A 15,968-nucleotide genomic window follows, 5' to 3' on the forward strand; every position below is an offset into this window, starting at 1 on the left:
ATGAACAGTGAAATGATACGGCGTTTTTCAGGATGATTTTTTGGGTCCACACTAATTTTTCCATTAAATGTATGATATTGTGGAGGATATACCTTCCTTTTTGACTGTGTCGTACTCTTCTAAGCCGACGGTTACAAGATATACAGGGGATCTTGCCAAAATTTGACTATGGAAGCTTAACAAGTAATAACCTTATTACCCATGTAAAACCGGAGTGATTGTATATGATGTTGTAGCAGCTATGCATAAATTCTCGAAAGTCTGCTGCTATTTCTGTCACTCCTAAGAACGACCACATGATCATATAGTATTGCATATACATGCATTTTTTGTGGGCCATGTCGATAATTTTAGCTTTAGCGTTTAAGAGACGCCAATTTTGAGTGACAGGTCTCATTCACCCGATTCTATACCTATGATGTAAAAACCACAGCATATTGACTAACGTTGATTTGGTGAGGGTGCGCTAAGGGTGCGCGCGACCACCCTCGCGAGGCCGCCCGCATTTCCTAAATTGTAGAACAGCAATTGTAACTATTTTACATCATAAGATGGTAGTGCCTTGTATAAGGGTAAAATCAGTTTAAATGAAACTCTCTTAAACTTGTGTAGCATATGTCGCGTACGCATGTGACTTAATTGTTTTTTGTTACGATAAAAGTAATGGTATAAGCTCAAGATATCTTTTGCGCCCCCCCCCCCTTTAGTTTTTTTCTTTTCTAGCCGGATTGCTTCGGTAGTCAGGCCGTTTTACACGGGGCACGGAATAGGGAACTTGCATATATTTCAGATATAATCAATAGCCCCAAAATTATATAAAAATATATGTTTGCGTACCTCGGTGAAAGTTTTTTTATTATTTTATGACGTGGTTTGCGATATTTAATGCATCAAAGTTCACGAGAATTTTCAAATGTAAGTGAGAAGCGAAAACGCCCGATGATTGGCTGGTAGAAAAGTGACGTCATAGTTCAGTACGAGGCACGGCGCGGCACGGCCATAGTATAGGTTGCATGCTTGAATACATGCGACGGCGTGGTTATGATTCATTTATTGAAGTGCAGACTTATCGGAGTTGTTCATTGTGACTTCAGGGCTATTATTTGATCTATTTCTCCTCCATTGAAAGCGATAGATTGCGTAAAGATGAAGGCATATGGTTATTCTTAGGCTGATCCTAGCAAGCTTCCTGTTACTGATTCCATCATGATAACAGGGTATTTTAGTGAAACTGTAGACTTCGTCGGCTCGGAAAGTCGATGCCGAGAAATGGAAAGGTAGCTGATGTGCATCTGTAATGTTTTATAGTTCATAACAAAGTGAGACTTGCGTATAATATTGGCGAAAGCGTATACTCATGAGAAATGTGTATTCTTTTGGCAGTCCGGTAGAGTCTTACGGTGAACTTATTTCCACCTCGAAGCTGTCGATGATACTTTCAACTTAAAAATACCTTGCCTGGAGGGCGACAGGAAGCTCTGAGGAAGCCAGACTATTAATGTTTCAATTTAGTAGCGACAATATGCGCGAATTTCCAACACAATCTATCATCTTGTGACTCAAAAACCCCGAAGCCACTTCCTATTCTGCAGAAAGAATCGGTCAATCGCACTTCGATCAATATAATAAACACAACGTCTTCAGGTGTTAATAAGTTACTTTTGAAATGAAATACTTCCTAAATTAGCATTAAAATGTGCATGTTTTCCAAACAGAGTCTTTAATACATTTTGGGAGCTTTTCTCACGATATATCTGAAGCCTACTCTAAAGGCGAGCTCATCGTCATTGCGATCGGTTGTCACTAAAAAAATCCGTATCGGAAATCCTAGAGGGATGACCTTCGACGATGACCGTGATCACCTGCACTCTCACTATCACTAGAACCCGTGGAGAAAATATCATCCCAATCCAATTTCTATTTGGTTTTAAAGCCCGTATGACACTTGCCAATTTATTGGCCAATCCATTGGATATTGGATTGTGTACCCACTGACACACGCCAATTTCTAGCCCAATCTCAGTTTCACAATATTGGGCACAATTTCTTGGCCAATCTACAATTTAGAACAGGTTCTATTTTCTCGAGGCCAATCTCCAATCAGAACTCAGTCTTGTCGACTCCTAAAGGGCCAAAACTAGAAGCTCTTTGCAAAACATTTCACCTCGGAATTTTAATATCATATATAAAAACTTTACAAGCATAGCAACCCATGAAATAGCTCAAATAATTAATGTGTACTTTGAGAGAATATAAATTCACAAACATCAACTGTCTAAAGTGGGTAATTCGGAAATAACATTTCGGATATTTAATGAATAAAAATGTCGTGTTTCTCCTCGATAGCGTCTATATTTTGTTTATTTTACAATTATTAAACTATTTTTCATGATTTGAGCGCTAAAGTTTCGGGTGAAAGTCCCAATTGATGACACAATCTGTTTATTCGATGAACATATTCCAGCCAAAACGAGCCGCTACGTTATCTTGGCTCACCTATGAGATCACCATATTGCCTATCTCTCATCATTCAAGGAACTCACCCGAATGAAATTTCGAGCAATTCGAGAATATCTTTGCAGCCCCTCGAAATAGTTATTAAATTTACAATTATTAAGGCACCTCCCATTCTGTAGCTCATTGGCAATTAACCTGCGTCTTGAGATGCTCTTTTGTCATTTTGTGTTATGTGGCGTTCTCTAGTGGGGTATTAGAACACTATAAAGGCCAATGGTGTAAATATTGGTACGTGTCATACGATGCGTAAAGCCCAATATTTTTACCAATATTGGGCCAATTTATTGGCCAATAAATTGGCAAGTGTCATACGGGCTTAAGTGGGGAAAGAGCAACATATAGAACTGCACATTCTTTGGGCAACTTTGGGTTTGACTTTCTCACAAACACCCCATTTCCCCTGTGGTGCACATCGGTTCTATCTTCATACGACGGCCTGACAACCTTTAAATGGATCCTTGGTTTATCCGGACAACCAACTAAATGGAAATTGCTGATCCACACGTCTTCCTCTATCTCCACAGTTTCCAAATCAAGGGCCGCGGAACATTCCTCTTGGGACTCAACTTTTTCTGAAAAGCAAGCAACGGCGTAGAATAAAATCAAAGAATGCTGCGATTCATTTTTTGTGACCACCTCTGGATTCCATTCTTTTTCCATCTACTACTTCTTTTATCTTTCTGGGTAAACTATGGGACAAGATAATGTTTAAATATTTTCATTAATTTATAACAAAATATAAGTTCTAAAAATACCCAAAAGCCATTTTATTGATCCGCACTGATGAGTGTAAATTAATGTGGAAGATGAATGCTGTAGACGTAGTAGTTTTCCTTAGGTTGAGTTGCAAAGTTCATGAAGTTGACGAAACGGCTAATTTTTCGGTGCGCGGAGTCATTTATTGCACTGGCCGTGTCTACATTTTTGAATTTTTTTGTAATAAAATAAATCAGAATTTAGGATAAAATTTCCTTTAAAATGACGTATAGTTCATTATTATAGCATGCAGTGAATCCAGGATATAAATTTGCAAAGTACAGCGGCACATCATTTTGACGCCGACAGTAGAAGAAAACGCTGTCTTCTTGGCTGGCACTCGAATACATGAGGATCAACGTTACTCTATATTTTCATATTTCCTCCCTTGATTTTAAACATCATGGAATTTTCTGTCCTTCCGTAACTGAAATTGAACAAGTGCCATAAATAATTTGAGTCCATCGTAACCATCGAGAAACACCTATCTCGATTTTTGCTGTGAAGTTGAGTTTTTATTCTACGGCGGCCGAATTATCGAAAAATCTCAGTTTCAAGTTATTCAGTCAATGAAATATGGAAATATTATTTATATTAAAGTTATCTTCGCTCACATAGCACACGGGTTTATCATTCCGTTTATTATACTCTTATTTTTCCGTAACGCTCATCCCGACATACAGCTTGCATCGAGGCTTTTCTTCTAATTTCCTCCGTGGGAATGCAGACGAAAATTTTTTCTGGGATGTTATTGCACAGAGGAACAATGCACCACTTGTAATTTTTCCTTATTTCACCCACGTTCTCCTTTAAACGCAACGTGGCTCTTCCAAACCTGCAGTTACTGGGCTTGGATCTTGGACTCGTACTGAACTATGACGTCACAGCCAAAGATTAATTTTTTAGCCCGCGAAACTCGGGCGACTTTTGGGAGTCATTTTCTAGGGTATAAACTGAATTTTAAGCGGAAAAAAGTATATTGCGGTACTAAGTGTTTACTGTAGTATATCAGCATACTGTTTATAAAAAGTATGCAATTTCCCTATTGTGCGGATACATGAACGAAATTAGAACAGGGGCTATTTTGCCATATCACGTCCACGCATTCTCACATGTGTACTATAGCAATTCACCGCCAGAACGACGCAATTTTGACTGCGTTTCCGTACACACGTCAGATTATGCAAGAACGTGCCCTGTGTAGAACGGCCTTTATAATACGTTGACCATATAATAGCAACAGGGTATATTCTAATTTTGAACGTACAAGATCGATACATTCACTGTCCTTAAGCTAGGTTTACACCTGCGAGAAAAGTTGCGACATAAGTTGCGCGAGTGGTGTCGCATAGTGTAAACTCACAGATGCAATTTTTCCCGAGAGTTGGACGCGAGTTATTTTGCGAGCTCTCGCGCGAGCCAGTGTCACTGTTGGTTGCGACAGTTGGTATGAAATCCGTTTACATGTGACAGCATTCGGTGCAATTTCAACTCGCGGAAGTGGTCCCTCCCGTACCGTGGTCAGTAGCTTTTTACAATGCCACGAAGTAGACGTGCGCAAACTGCCGCTACAATAGTGTTACTTTATTACTGGCATAGAGTACGTAAACAGAAAAAAAGGAAGAGGAGTATCTGGGTTAAGGAATGGATTGATAGAAGGCAACATTTGAGAGCTTTCACGACTTTAAGTAAATGAGTTACAAATAGACGACTCTCAACAGTTTAGGAATTTCATCAGGATGTCTGCTACAGAGCTGGAGAATCTGCTCTACTTTGTTGGGCCATAAGTCCAAAAACAGGACATAGTTTTGAGGGAATCGATATCAGCGCGAGTCAGCGGCTGATAGTTATAACCCCACGTTTTCTTGCCTCTGATAAGTACAATCGTTTTTATTCGTTATATTGGCCTGTTTACGTACGAGTAAATATCCACAATAACCAAACGGATGGCACAGTGGTTCCAATTGCGAATCTAGCGGGACAAAATTATTTTTCTCAAAAAACTTAAGATCTTTTGTCGTGAAAACATTCAGAAATGCCAAATTATAGACAAATACACAAAATATCACTATCACAGGTCTTTTAAAGGTGGTTTTTATGAAAAAAATTAATTTTATTTGCAAAATAATTTCATGTTACTTAACAATTGAGAAATATGAAGAAAATCATAAAAAAAATTGTCTAGTAATGCGCTTTTCTTAATTTAATGAATTAATTACGTTAAAAATATGCTCTTAAACACAGGATTTAAACGTAAAATCGTTTTTAACAGAAAGTGAACTGCGAAACGTTAGTCACCTTCATAATTATTACTCTCCCAACTCTCTTCATCTCCGACATTTACCGACTCTACGTCCTCCAACTGTTTAACATTACTCATTTCATTAGGCGCAGGTAATATTGGTTCCCTGAGAAGCTGCCTGGCATCCATCGAGAGGGAATAACAATGCCTTGGGTGCAACGAACTAATACTGAAAACATAAGGTCAGATGTGACTAATAGTAGGTTAAAAACATCTCTCATTGTGTCCTTTCTGGAGTATTTTAGCGCGTGATTTTCTTTGAATTTCCGAATATGCTTATTCCTTGCTTCTTGGGCCTCTTCGGAAAGCAATGCAATGGGGTCAATCAATCACTTTTGTCCCATGAATTATATTTTAAGTACCGTGAAAGGCATGTAATACCATGAGTATGACGCATGTACATTTCTTCTGTTTTTTTTAGCATACTTCTCAAATTCACTTGTACTTATGGAGAAACCACAGGAAAGTGCGCTAAGAATTGTTCCAAACCAATGAAATAATTCCACCTCTACTCAACTAATGCCTGATGCAATGTCAGGATTCTTTAAACGTCAAAATTCTGATACTTTGTACAATTTCTTCCCGTTTATTTCGATGACCAAGGGCATCAGTGGAGATATCTGTGCCTTTATCTTTTGCACTTCTTTTCCAGTTACCTCATAACTTTCATCTTCCAGAAATAATTTAATGGGTCTACAATACCTGATCGAAGACGGCCTGGTATTCTGCCATAAGATGTTGTTTTTATCATTTGATTTTAGCGGAAGAGGTAACATAGAAATGGAAAACATATAGGAATCATCCACTGAACCTGATTCCTTCCGAAATACAAATCTCAGCTTATACTGCTTGTGGCCACTACTTCCATGTTAGCTCCACTTAAATATAATCGTATATTTGAATTCATTACCAGACCGGGAAGTTATGAAAGTTCAATTATAAGTTTCTTCAAATTTTATAAGAATAGCTAATACTAGAAAAGTAGTAAAATTGTCCATCCCAATCTACTTGAGAGAAAATTTGTGCCACTGAAGTGGTACCATGCATAGCTATATGTTTGGCGCTGTACTATCTATGCAATATCTTCGTCATACAATCTCTATTTTAGGTGACTCTTATCATTCTCTGATGTATTTATTCTTCTTGCTAATGTCACGCAAAGATTCCTGATTTTTCACTCGGTTTCTGTAATCTTTCAGGGTCACATTCCACCATATTTCGCTTTCTTCATATAACGTAATAAGTTTTTTTGTCCGAGTCCGACCATTTGTAACTACTTTGCTCAAGGGGATTTTCCATCCTTTTCCCTTCATCCACCAACAAAACAACATGACACAAAAAACAACAAATTACAGGAGACTCGAGAGACAACACAACTACCCTTCAGCCCAACTTCCGCAAAAGTGTCGGGAAATATCTCCCGCGGTTTGATCAGGCGACAGTGCGAGCGCGAGAAATTGCTAGAGCTAAGTTTCATGTTTAGACCTGCGAGTCGAAGTGTCAGACACTCCGCCGCCCAGCTCGCGACACTGCTCGCGACAACTGTCGCGACACTGCTCGCCGACCCGTTTACACTTGCAATTTTGACTGTCAGACAGTAAACTCGCGCAATTTCTCGCAGGTGTAAACCTAGCTTTAAAGCATCAAGATCGTGTAGAAGCCCATTGACAACGGAATACATACATACTTCAAGTGCTTCAAGCATTTGCCCCGTTTACACTACGCACGTAGCGACCACTAGTGATGGGTCGATCATGAACGATTCGATCAAAAAGATTGAATCACTAGGTGAATCAAATGACTCATGATTCATTTCGTTAAACAAGTCGATCATCAATCATCAATCACTCCGACTTCCGGTTTCATATCAATCATCTCGGTTTCCGGTTTGATTCAAAATTTGGAACGACCGATGCTTAATCTCTTTTCGTCAGGGCAGAAATAGTTGTGATAAAATTAAATACTATGTTATGAAGAACTGAATACTTGTGTAATCTTTTTCTTAAATGTTTTCCAGCAGTTATCAGTATTAATAACACCAATACACGTAAAAGGAAAATATTAAGATGACTCCTGTAGGAGAACGTTAGGAAGTAGAAGTTAAAGCTGGTTATATTTTATTGTGCCGTTCATAAAATTATCCTGCAGATCAGATTCATGCATAGTGTGTGGTGTATTTTGTGTTATATTTTGATCAACTATAGTTAGAAATTATTTTATTAGTGTTAAGAAACTGTGGCAGTTTCGCCTTCCCAAATATTTTCATGACACTGCTTCCTTCATTTTTGCAATCTAATTTACTCATCTAGGTATTCACAATTAAAATAGTACATGAAATGATAATATGGATAGCAATCAGCGTTACCAATGCTCTTCGCAGATGAGGCAGTATTTATTCGATTATTCGAAGTGATTTATTACATCCATTGATTGAGTCTTTTCGATCTTGATTCCTTTTGAGTCTTTTCGATCATGATTCCTTGTGAGTCTTTTCAATCATGACTCCTTTGAGTCTTTTCGATCATAGTGATTGAATCTTGATTTGAGTCTTTTCGATCATAGTGATTGAATCAATTGATTGAATCACTTATGTGACTCGAGTCAAAATGATTGAATCACTAAAATGATCGACTTTGCCCATCACTAGCGACCACTTTCGGTACTACTCCCGCGATTAAAAAGTTAGCATCGTGCTGCCCTCGTTGTGGAATAGGGAACTTGCATATATTTCAGATATAATCAATAGCCCCAAAATTATATAAAAATATATGTTTGCATACCTCGGTGAAAGTTTTTTTATTATTTTATGACGTGGTTTGCGATATTTAATGCATCAAAGTTCACGAAAATTTTCAAATTCAAGTGAGAAGCGAAAACGCCCGATGATTGGCTGGTAGAAAAGTGACGTCATAGTTCAGTACGAGGCACGGCGGCACGGGTTGCATAATTGAATACATGCGACGGCGTGGTTATGATTCATTTACTGAAGTGCAGACGTATCGGAGTTGTTCATTGTGACTTCCTATTTCTCCTCCATTGAAAGCGATAGATTGCGTAAAGATGAAGGCATATGGTTATTCTTACGCTGATCCTAGCAAGCTTCCTGTTACTGATTCCATCATGATAACAGGGTATTTTAGTGAAACTGTAGACTTCGTCGGCTCGGAAAGTCGATGCCGAGAAATGGAAAGGTAGCTGATGTGCATCTGTAATGTTTTATAGTTCATAACAAAGTGAGACTTGCGTATAATATTGGCGAAAGCGTATACTCATGTGAAATGTGTATTCTTTTGGCAGTCCGGTAGAGTCTTATGGTGAACTTATTTCCACCTCGAAGCTGTCGATGATACTTTCAACTTAAAAATACCTTGCCTGGAGGGCGACAGGAAGCTCTGAGGAAGCCAGACTATCAATGTTTCAATTAAGTAGCGATAATATAGACGAACTTCCGACACAATCTACCATCTTGTGACTAAAAACCCCGAAGCCACTTCCTATTCTGCAGAAAGAATCGGTCAATCGCACTTCGATCAATATAATAAACACAACGTCTTCAGGTGTTAATAAGTTACTTTTGAAATGAAATACTTCCTAAATTAGCATTAAAATCTGCATGTTTTCCAAACAGAGTCTTTAATACATTTTGGGAGCTTTTCTAACGATATATCTGAAACCTACGCTAAAGGCGAGCTCATCGTCATTGCGCGATCGGTTGTCACTTAAAAATTCCGTATCGGAAATCCTAGAGGGATGACTTTCGACGATGACCGTGATCACCTGCACTCTCACTATCACTGGAAGCCGTGGTGAAAATATCATCCCAATCCAATTTCTATTTGGTTTTAACTGGGGAAAGAGCAACATAAAACTGCGCATTCTTTGGGCAACTTTGGGTTTGACTTTCCCTCAAACACACCATTTCCCCTGTGGTGCACAGCAGTCCTATCTTTATACGATGGCCTGACAACCTTTAAATGGATCCTTGGTTTATCCTGACAACCAACTAAATGGAAATTGCTGATCCACACATGTCCATTCTTATCTCCATAGTTTCCAAATCAAAGGCAGCGGAACATTCCTCTTGTGACTCAACTTTTTTTTTGAAAAGCAAGCAACGGCGTAGAATAAAATCAAAGAATGCTGCGATTCATTTTTTGTGACCACCTCTGGTTTCCATTCTTTTTCCATCTACAACTTCCTTTATCTTTCGGGGTAAACCATGGGACAAGATAATGTTAAAATATTTTCATTAATTTATAACAAAATATAAGTTCGAAAAATACCCAAAAGCCATTTTATTAATCCGCACTGATGAGTGTAAATTAATGTGGAAGATTAATGCTGTAAACGTAGTAGTTTTCCTTAGGTTGAGTTGCAAAGTTCATGAAGTTGACAAAACGGCTAATTTTTCGGTGCGCGGAGTCATTTATTGCACTGACCGTGTCTACATTTTTCAATTTTTTTGTAATAAAATAAATCAGAATTTAGGATAAAATTTCCTTTAAAATGACGTATAGTTCATTATTATAGCATGTAGTGAAGCCAGGATATAAATTTGCAAAGTACAGCGGCACATCATTTTGACGCCGACAGTAGAAGAAAACGCTGTCTTCTTGGCTGGCACTCGAATGCATGAGGATCAACGTTGCTCTATATTTTCATATTTCCTCCCTTGATTTTAAACATCATGGAATTTTCTATGTCCTTCCGTAACTGAAATTTGACAAGTGCCTTAATAATTTGAGTCCATCGTAACGATCGTAACCATCGAGAAACACCTATCTCGATTTTTGTTCGGAAGTTGAGTTTTTATTCTACGGCGGCCGATTTATCGAATAATCTATGTTTCAAGTTATTCTGTCAATGAAATATGGAAATATTATTAATATTAAAGTTATCTTCGCTCAAATAGCACACGGGTTTATCATACTCTTATTTTTCCGAAACGCTCATCCCGACAGACGGCATGCATCGAGGCTTTTCTTCTAATTTCCTCCGTGGGAATGCAGACGAAATTATTTTCTGGGGTGTTATTGCACAGAGGAACAATGCACCACTTGTATGTTTTCCTTATTTCACCCATGTTCTCCTTTAAACGCAACGTGGCTCTTCCAAACCTGCAGTTACTGGGCTTGGATCTTGGACTCGTACTGAACTATGACGTCACAGCCAAAGATTAGTGGGGGCGGTATTTTTTAGCCCGCGAAACTCGGGCGACTTTTGGGAGTCATTTTCTAGGGTATAAACTGAATTTTAAGCGGAAAAAAGTATATTGCTGTACTAAGTGTTTACTGTAGTATATCAGCATACTGTTTATAAAAAGTATGCAATTTCCCTATTCTGTCAGTGAACATCTGACGATGTGACTGCGTGAGAAAATTGAAAATGAGAAGCAAAAGAGTATATGTGCTGAAAGCTAGACCGAACTGTCGGTCCAAGAGTGTAAACCAATGAAAATCGTTGTATACACTATTTCACAATAAAACTCGCCGCGAATAACATGAAGATGGATAACTATTAATGACTATTAGATGAAGACGTGGAGAAATCAATGCTTGTGCCGAGTTGAGGAAATCTAAGCCTTTTCTTGTAAAATAAAAGAGCAATATGTACTGTATTTAATGCGTGAATATTCTTTAAACTTTTTTGACAAATTCTCTCGATGAATTCTAGATTCTTAAAGGCTTCACGGACAGTTATGACTAGTTCTAGTTTTACCTCATCATTGTGGATAGCTGAGAGTTGAGGGCATAATTTGCTTTAGGTAATTAAAAACAGGCAGGTGAGGATTTGTATAGTTATGACGGAATCCATTAACATTTTCTAATGAAGGAGATAGGAACAATCTATATAGGAATTGATCATTTGTAGATGAATATGGCATTGTTGGAGGATCGAGGAGTCTTTTGTTACTATTTGTTCACCTTATTATAATACAGAATGAATTCCGGATTCTACGTGTCCAAAATAAATTTCTCAAATGTTATAGTTATAAGTTATGAATTTGATTCTCTCATTACAGCATTTCATATCTTCTATCCCTTGTAAATTTCAAACTCTTCACAACATACGATCTTCCAACGATGTCCTATTCCTCTACAAAATCATTAATTCCTACGTAGAGTGTTCCTTCTTCCTTTCATTTATAAATTTTATTAGACCCGGTCATAGTTCTAGAAATCCTCACCCGCTTGTGTTTAAATACCACAGAATAAATTTATTCCCTTCTCGACAGGTTGATCCGGAATGATGGTAAAACTAAAACTATATCGAACTGTCTGTGGAGCCTTAAAGAATCTAGGATTCATCAAAAGTTAACAATATTCACGCATTAAGGACCGAGCATATGCATATTGTTATTATTGTTATACGACCATATGGTTATTATTATAAATCTAGGATAGGCATAGATAAAAAACGAAGTACAAGTTTAGGTTTCTCCATGTCTTTATAATCTTAATGTATTATTTTTGACAAAGTTTATCGTAAAATCCGGTATACAACGATTTTAATAAGGTAATACTATATGTGTGTCATGTATAATAGTATAATGTTAGTTTCCTTCATATGGGAAGTTTAATGTTAATGGGTTGACCTGTAAATGAAGAAATATTAATAAAACTGGTTGTGTGTAGTACATCCACTATCATTTGCAAAAGAGAACATTAGAAAATACTTTCCCCTTATGTCATTCTAATACCTGCTCAATACTTTCTCCAATTGTTGCCATAGATCTCAGATATACTAGATTTATTTATGAAATATCTATCATTTCAAGATTGCAATGGCGCGTATAAGAATCGATCTTCATTTCTTACTTTTTCCTCTCGGCGCACTAGCACTAACCATCGTAAGAACTCCGATGGTAACTCTTTGCCCTCTGTGCGTTTACGCGACGTTGTGAGGCTACGATCGTTCTGACTGTGGTCGCTACGTGCATAGTGTAAACGTGGTATACGTCACTTTCAACCAGGATCGAGAGATCGAGAGCATAGCTTTCAACGCTTTCAAAAAACAGGGCCAACTTCACTGATTAACCCCCTAGAGGACTCTGCTTTTCACGGCGCCTTTCAATGTGACGTCATGCCATGTTCTTCCATCCGCCCATTTTGTGAGATTATTCATGTTCTCCTAACGAAAACTTTGTAGAATAGGTGGCAAACTGGATATAGGTCAAGAATATACTTTAAACTCTTTGCAAGAATGGAGGATATGTCATCATTGAAGGAGTTAGACCAGTGGATAGAGCAATTGAATGAGTGCAAGCAACTATCGGAAATACAAGTGAAGACATTATGTGACAAGGTAATCATTCATTGTTTTGATATACTATCGTGTGAATTACTGCTTACACATTAACGTGTTTTGCATAAGAAATTCTGTTTTGGTTTTGTCTGTGTGAAATGCATATTCTAGGATCCAGCTCCGGGTAAATTTTAAATATGTCCAGACCTTTAAAAGGTCTTTTGTACATCAATGAGCTGTGGGAATCGTCGACTTATCCATTGGAGGGCGGGCTTGAATATTTGAATGTTAACTCATTATACTTCTCGTCTCTGCTTCAGAATAATTTTAATTCGGCTTATGAGTATATAATACCACATCAAAATTTTATTTTCAGTCGCGGTGGGATAGTATCAACGACTAACTTGATAACGAGTAATAAAGGTTACACACTAACGTTGATGTACGATGACTAGATGATGAGTCCTAGTTTTTCGAAAGTAGTGATTTATTTCACATTACAGCAGTGAAAGCCCTATGTCAATCCTATATTTAAATTTCCGATGATACTTATTATCAATCAGTCCGAAGGACAGTTATTTACGTAAGTGGTGGTAGTATCGTCCATGGGCAGCGTTATGTGAAGGAAAATTGGATTTGTATGCATTATTGAAATATCGATTGAGTCATAGTAGTAACATTGTAATACAATTTGGGGTGATACTCTCGGCATTGATTACTCTTGCGTCCCCGGTTCAATGCTTTATAAAGGCCGTCGTCCTTCCGAGGGTTCCGGCCGAGGTTCTTCGAAGGCGCCAGGTACTGGCCATATTTTATCTGGAAATTGAAGTGGAGGTTAGGAAACAATTTGTGACCATACCTCCGGGAAAGATGAATGATTACGAAATAGATTGTGTGATTAGATGCACTAGCCGCATCGTACGCCTTTCCTCAGGCTTCCTTAGACTATCTCAGACAGATCCCGAACGATGTCTCAACAATTTTTGCTGTTATAGAGTTAATAGTTAGTAAAAAATTCAGTTATTTGTTAGGGTTGTTGGACCATCGATAACAGGGGCAGAATTTGTACAGTTTGTACTTAAATTTCCTTGAACAAGTCTGCAATTTTTAGTGATGAGACGTACCTTTTCATTCGCGGTCTTTTATGGTATGTGCGGAAACCGGTACCGGTGACAGCCAACTTAAAAAAAAGGTGGAGAATGTATTGGTTTTTACACAATATGCCAATTCTAAAATGCAGATTAGCCTGATTGGAACATGAGAGAACTTTAGGAATAAAATTGGTAAGAAAATGTATGCAATTTCTTATAAGTAAAAATTTTTGTTGTCATGAATGGATGATTTCTAGTGAGGATATAAAGTTGGTTCAAATGATGGATGATATAAAGTTTTAAGCCAAACATCGCCTAGTAGGTTTTCTCACGTTATTTGGGTAGTGTTCGTGGTTGAATTTCATAATTGTGTCATCAAACAATACTTTCTGATTTAGCATTCCAAATAACCTGCATAACTGAAGAAAAGGACCCTAAAATTTTCCTCCTAAAAACTCTTTCTGCTCAAATTGACTGTTCTTTTGGGTGATAAGGATATGTCAGAGAAGGTAAAACCTCCAATTTAAACTTTTATGTATCAAATGGCTATGCGACTAATTGCTAAAAATAACGGATACAACGAACAGTTAATTGATAGCTTATATCGGAAACAATTAAAAAAACAAGCAGTGGGAGAAATTTATGGATCCCGAACGCGACAAGAATCCACGGCCAAGTGGCGTAGAATCCTTTTTTTAAAGGACATCGGGCCGAAGATTTTCAATAAGGTGCCTAAGGATAAAATTAAAGTTGCGTTTTACAATAAATCCAACCTCAGGAACATTCTTTCCCTCACAAAAGATCCCATCCCAAGAGAAGAAAGGAGTGGGGTGTATAGACTAAAATGTGAATGCAACGCGGTGTATGTTGGGCAAACGGGGCGACAATTTCAAGAGCGGGTGAAAGAACATCAAGCCTGCCAGAGAAATAAAAAGACTACTTCACAATTTGCTATAAATTTGTTAGATAACAATCATCAAAGTGATTTTGTTTTTGAAGTGCTTCATTATGAACCTAAAGGACCTAGATTAGACGCTTTGGAACAAATGGAAATTTTGCAGCACGTACGTTCCAATGACAATATTGTAAATGAATTTTTGTATGACTACCACTCCCTTCTTTTAAGCCTCCCACTCCTAAATTCCTGGGCTAATGACATGACGAACTCTTCGGCCTCTCTCTCACCTGAACCATCCCCCCTCCACCTGCCATGCCCTCCCCAAGGAGCCTCCTCCCCCTAGCTTCTTTCATACCATATGACCAAGTTTTTTTCCCCCTCCCTCTTCTCTGTTGACCAATCCGTTCAACCCAATTACCTCCCTCCCCCCCCCCCCTCCTAGCCTGGTGTAAAAGGATGTGATGGACCTCTGTAGAGTTCACCTGATGATGACGTCTAACGTTGAAACCATGGTCGTGAATAAATATTAATGTGAAAGCACAAAGTTCTTCTTTTTTAATTTAAGTATCAAATGGCGATAAAAATCTGTAAAAGATAGTGTCCGGCGTGATACGGTGGAAATCTTTGATATTCAGCTTACTAAAACCACTTGTCTGTTTCCACACACTTTTATTTAAACCGACCATGGTTTCGGCAACTTGTGCCATTATCATTGATTGATTGATAATGGCACAAGTTGCAGAAACCATAGTTTAAATAAAAGTGTGTGGAAACAGACAAGTGGTTTTAGTAAGCTGAATAAAAATCTGTGTATTACTGAAAGTTATCATTAATCTGTTTTTGTTTTTCATCCTTTATAACTTCGTATTATCATGCTGTTATAGGTATTCAGTATTTATAAAATTAATGAATGGCAAAAAAATCATATTTTTTTAAATTAAATCAATTGGTGTAATAATTGCCTTTCTTTAATGCCATAAAGCTTATGTATTACAGATAGATATAATTAGCCTCGGTCCAACTGCTTTAACTTGTCCTTATGTTTTTGGTGATGCAGTCTTAAGGTTACCCTCTCCACATAACCCATCACCCTGAAGTGCACCTTTTCTCAAAATGAATCCTCCCTTCCCAAAAATTTTCATGTCGCTGAGGTTTTAAT

The 15,968-nt window shown here is 37.8% G+C and overlaps 1 protein-coding gene across 1 annotated transcript in view; it reads left to right on the top strand.

The window, feature by feature from the left end:
• Nucleotides 1-12,629: 12,629 nt before the first annotated feature.
• LOC124171874 (serine/threonine-protein phosphatase 2A catalytic subunit beta isoform) overlaps nucleotides 12,630-15,968 on the top strand; it is a 50,927-nt gene continuing 47,588 nt past the window's right edge. Inside the window, exon 1 of the mRNA XM_046551253.1 lies at nucleotides 12,630-12,880. Within this exon, the coding sequence (XP_046407209.1) occupies nucleotides 12,779-12,880 (102 nt within the window). The 5' untranslated portion in view covers nucleotides 12,630-12,778. The remainder of the gene's footprint in view (nucleotides 12,881-15,968) is intronic.

This window comes from Ischnura elegans, chromosome X, assembly GCF_921293095.1.
Source record: "Ischnura elegans chromosome X, ioIscEleg1.1, whole genome shotgun sequence".
Lineage (NCBI taxonomy): Eukaryota > Metazoa > Arthropoda > Insecta > Odonata > Coenagrionidae > Ischnura > Ischnura elegans.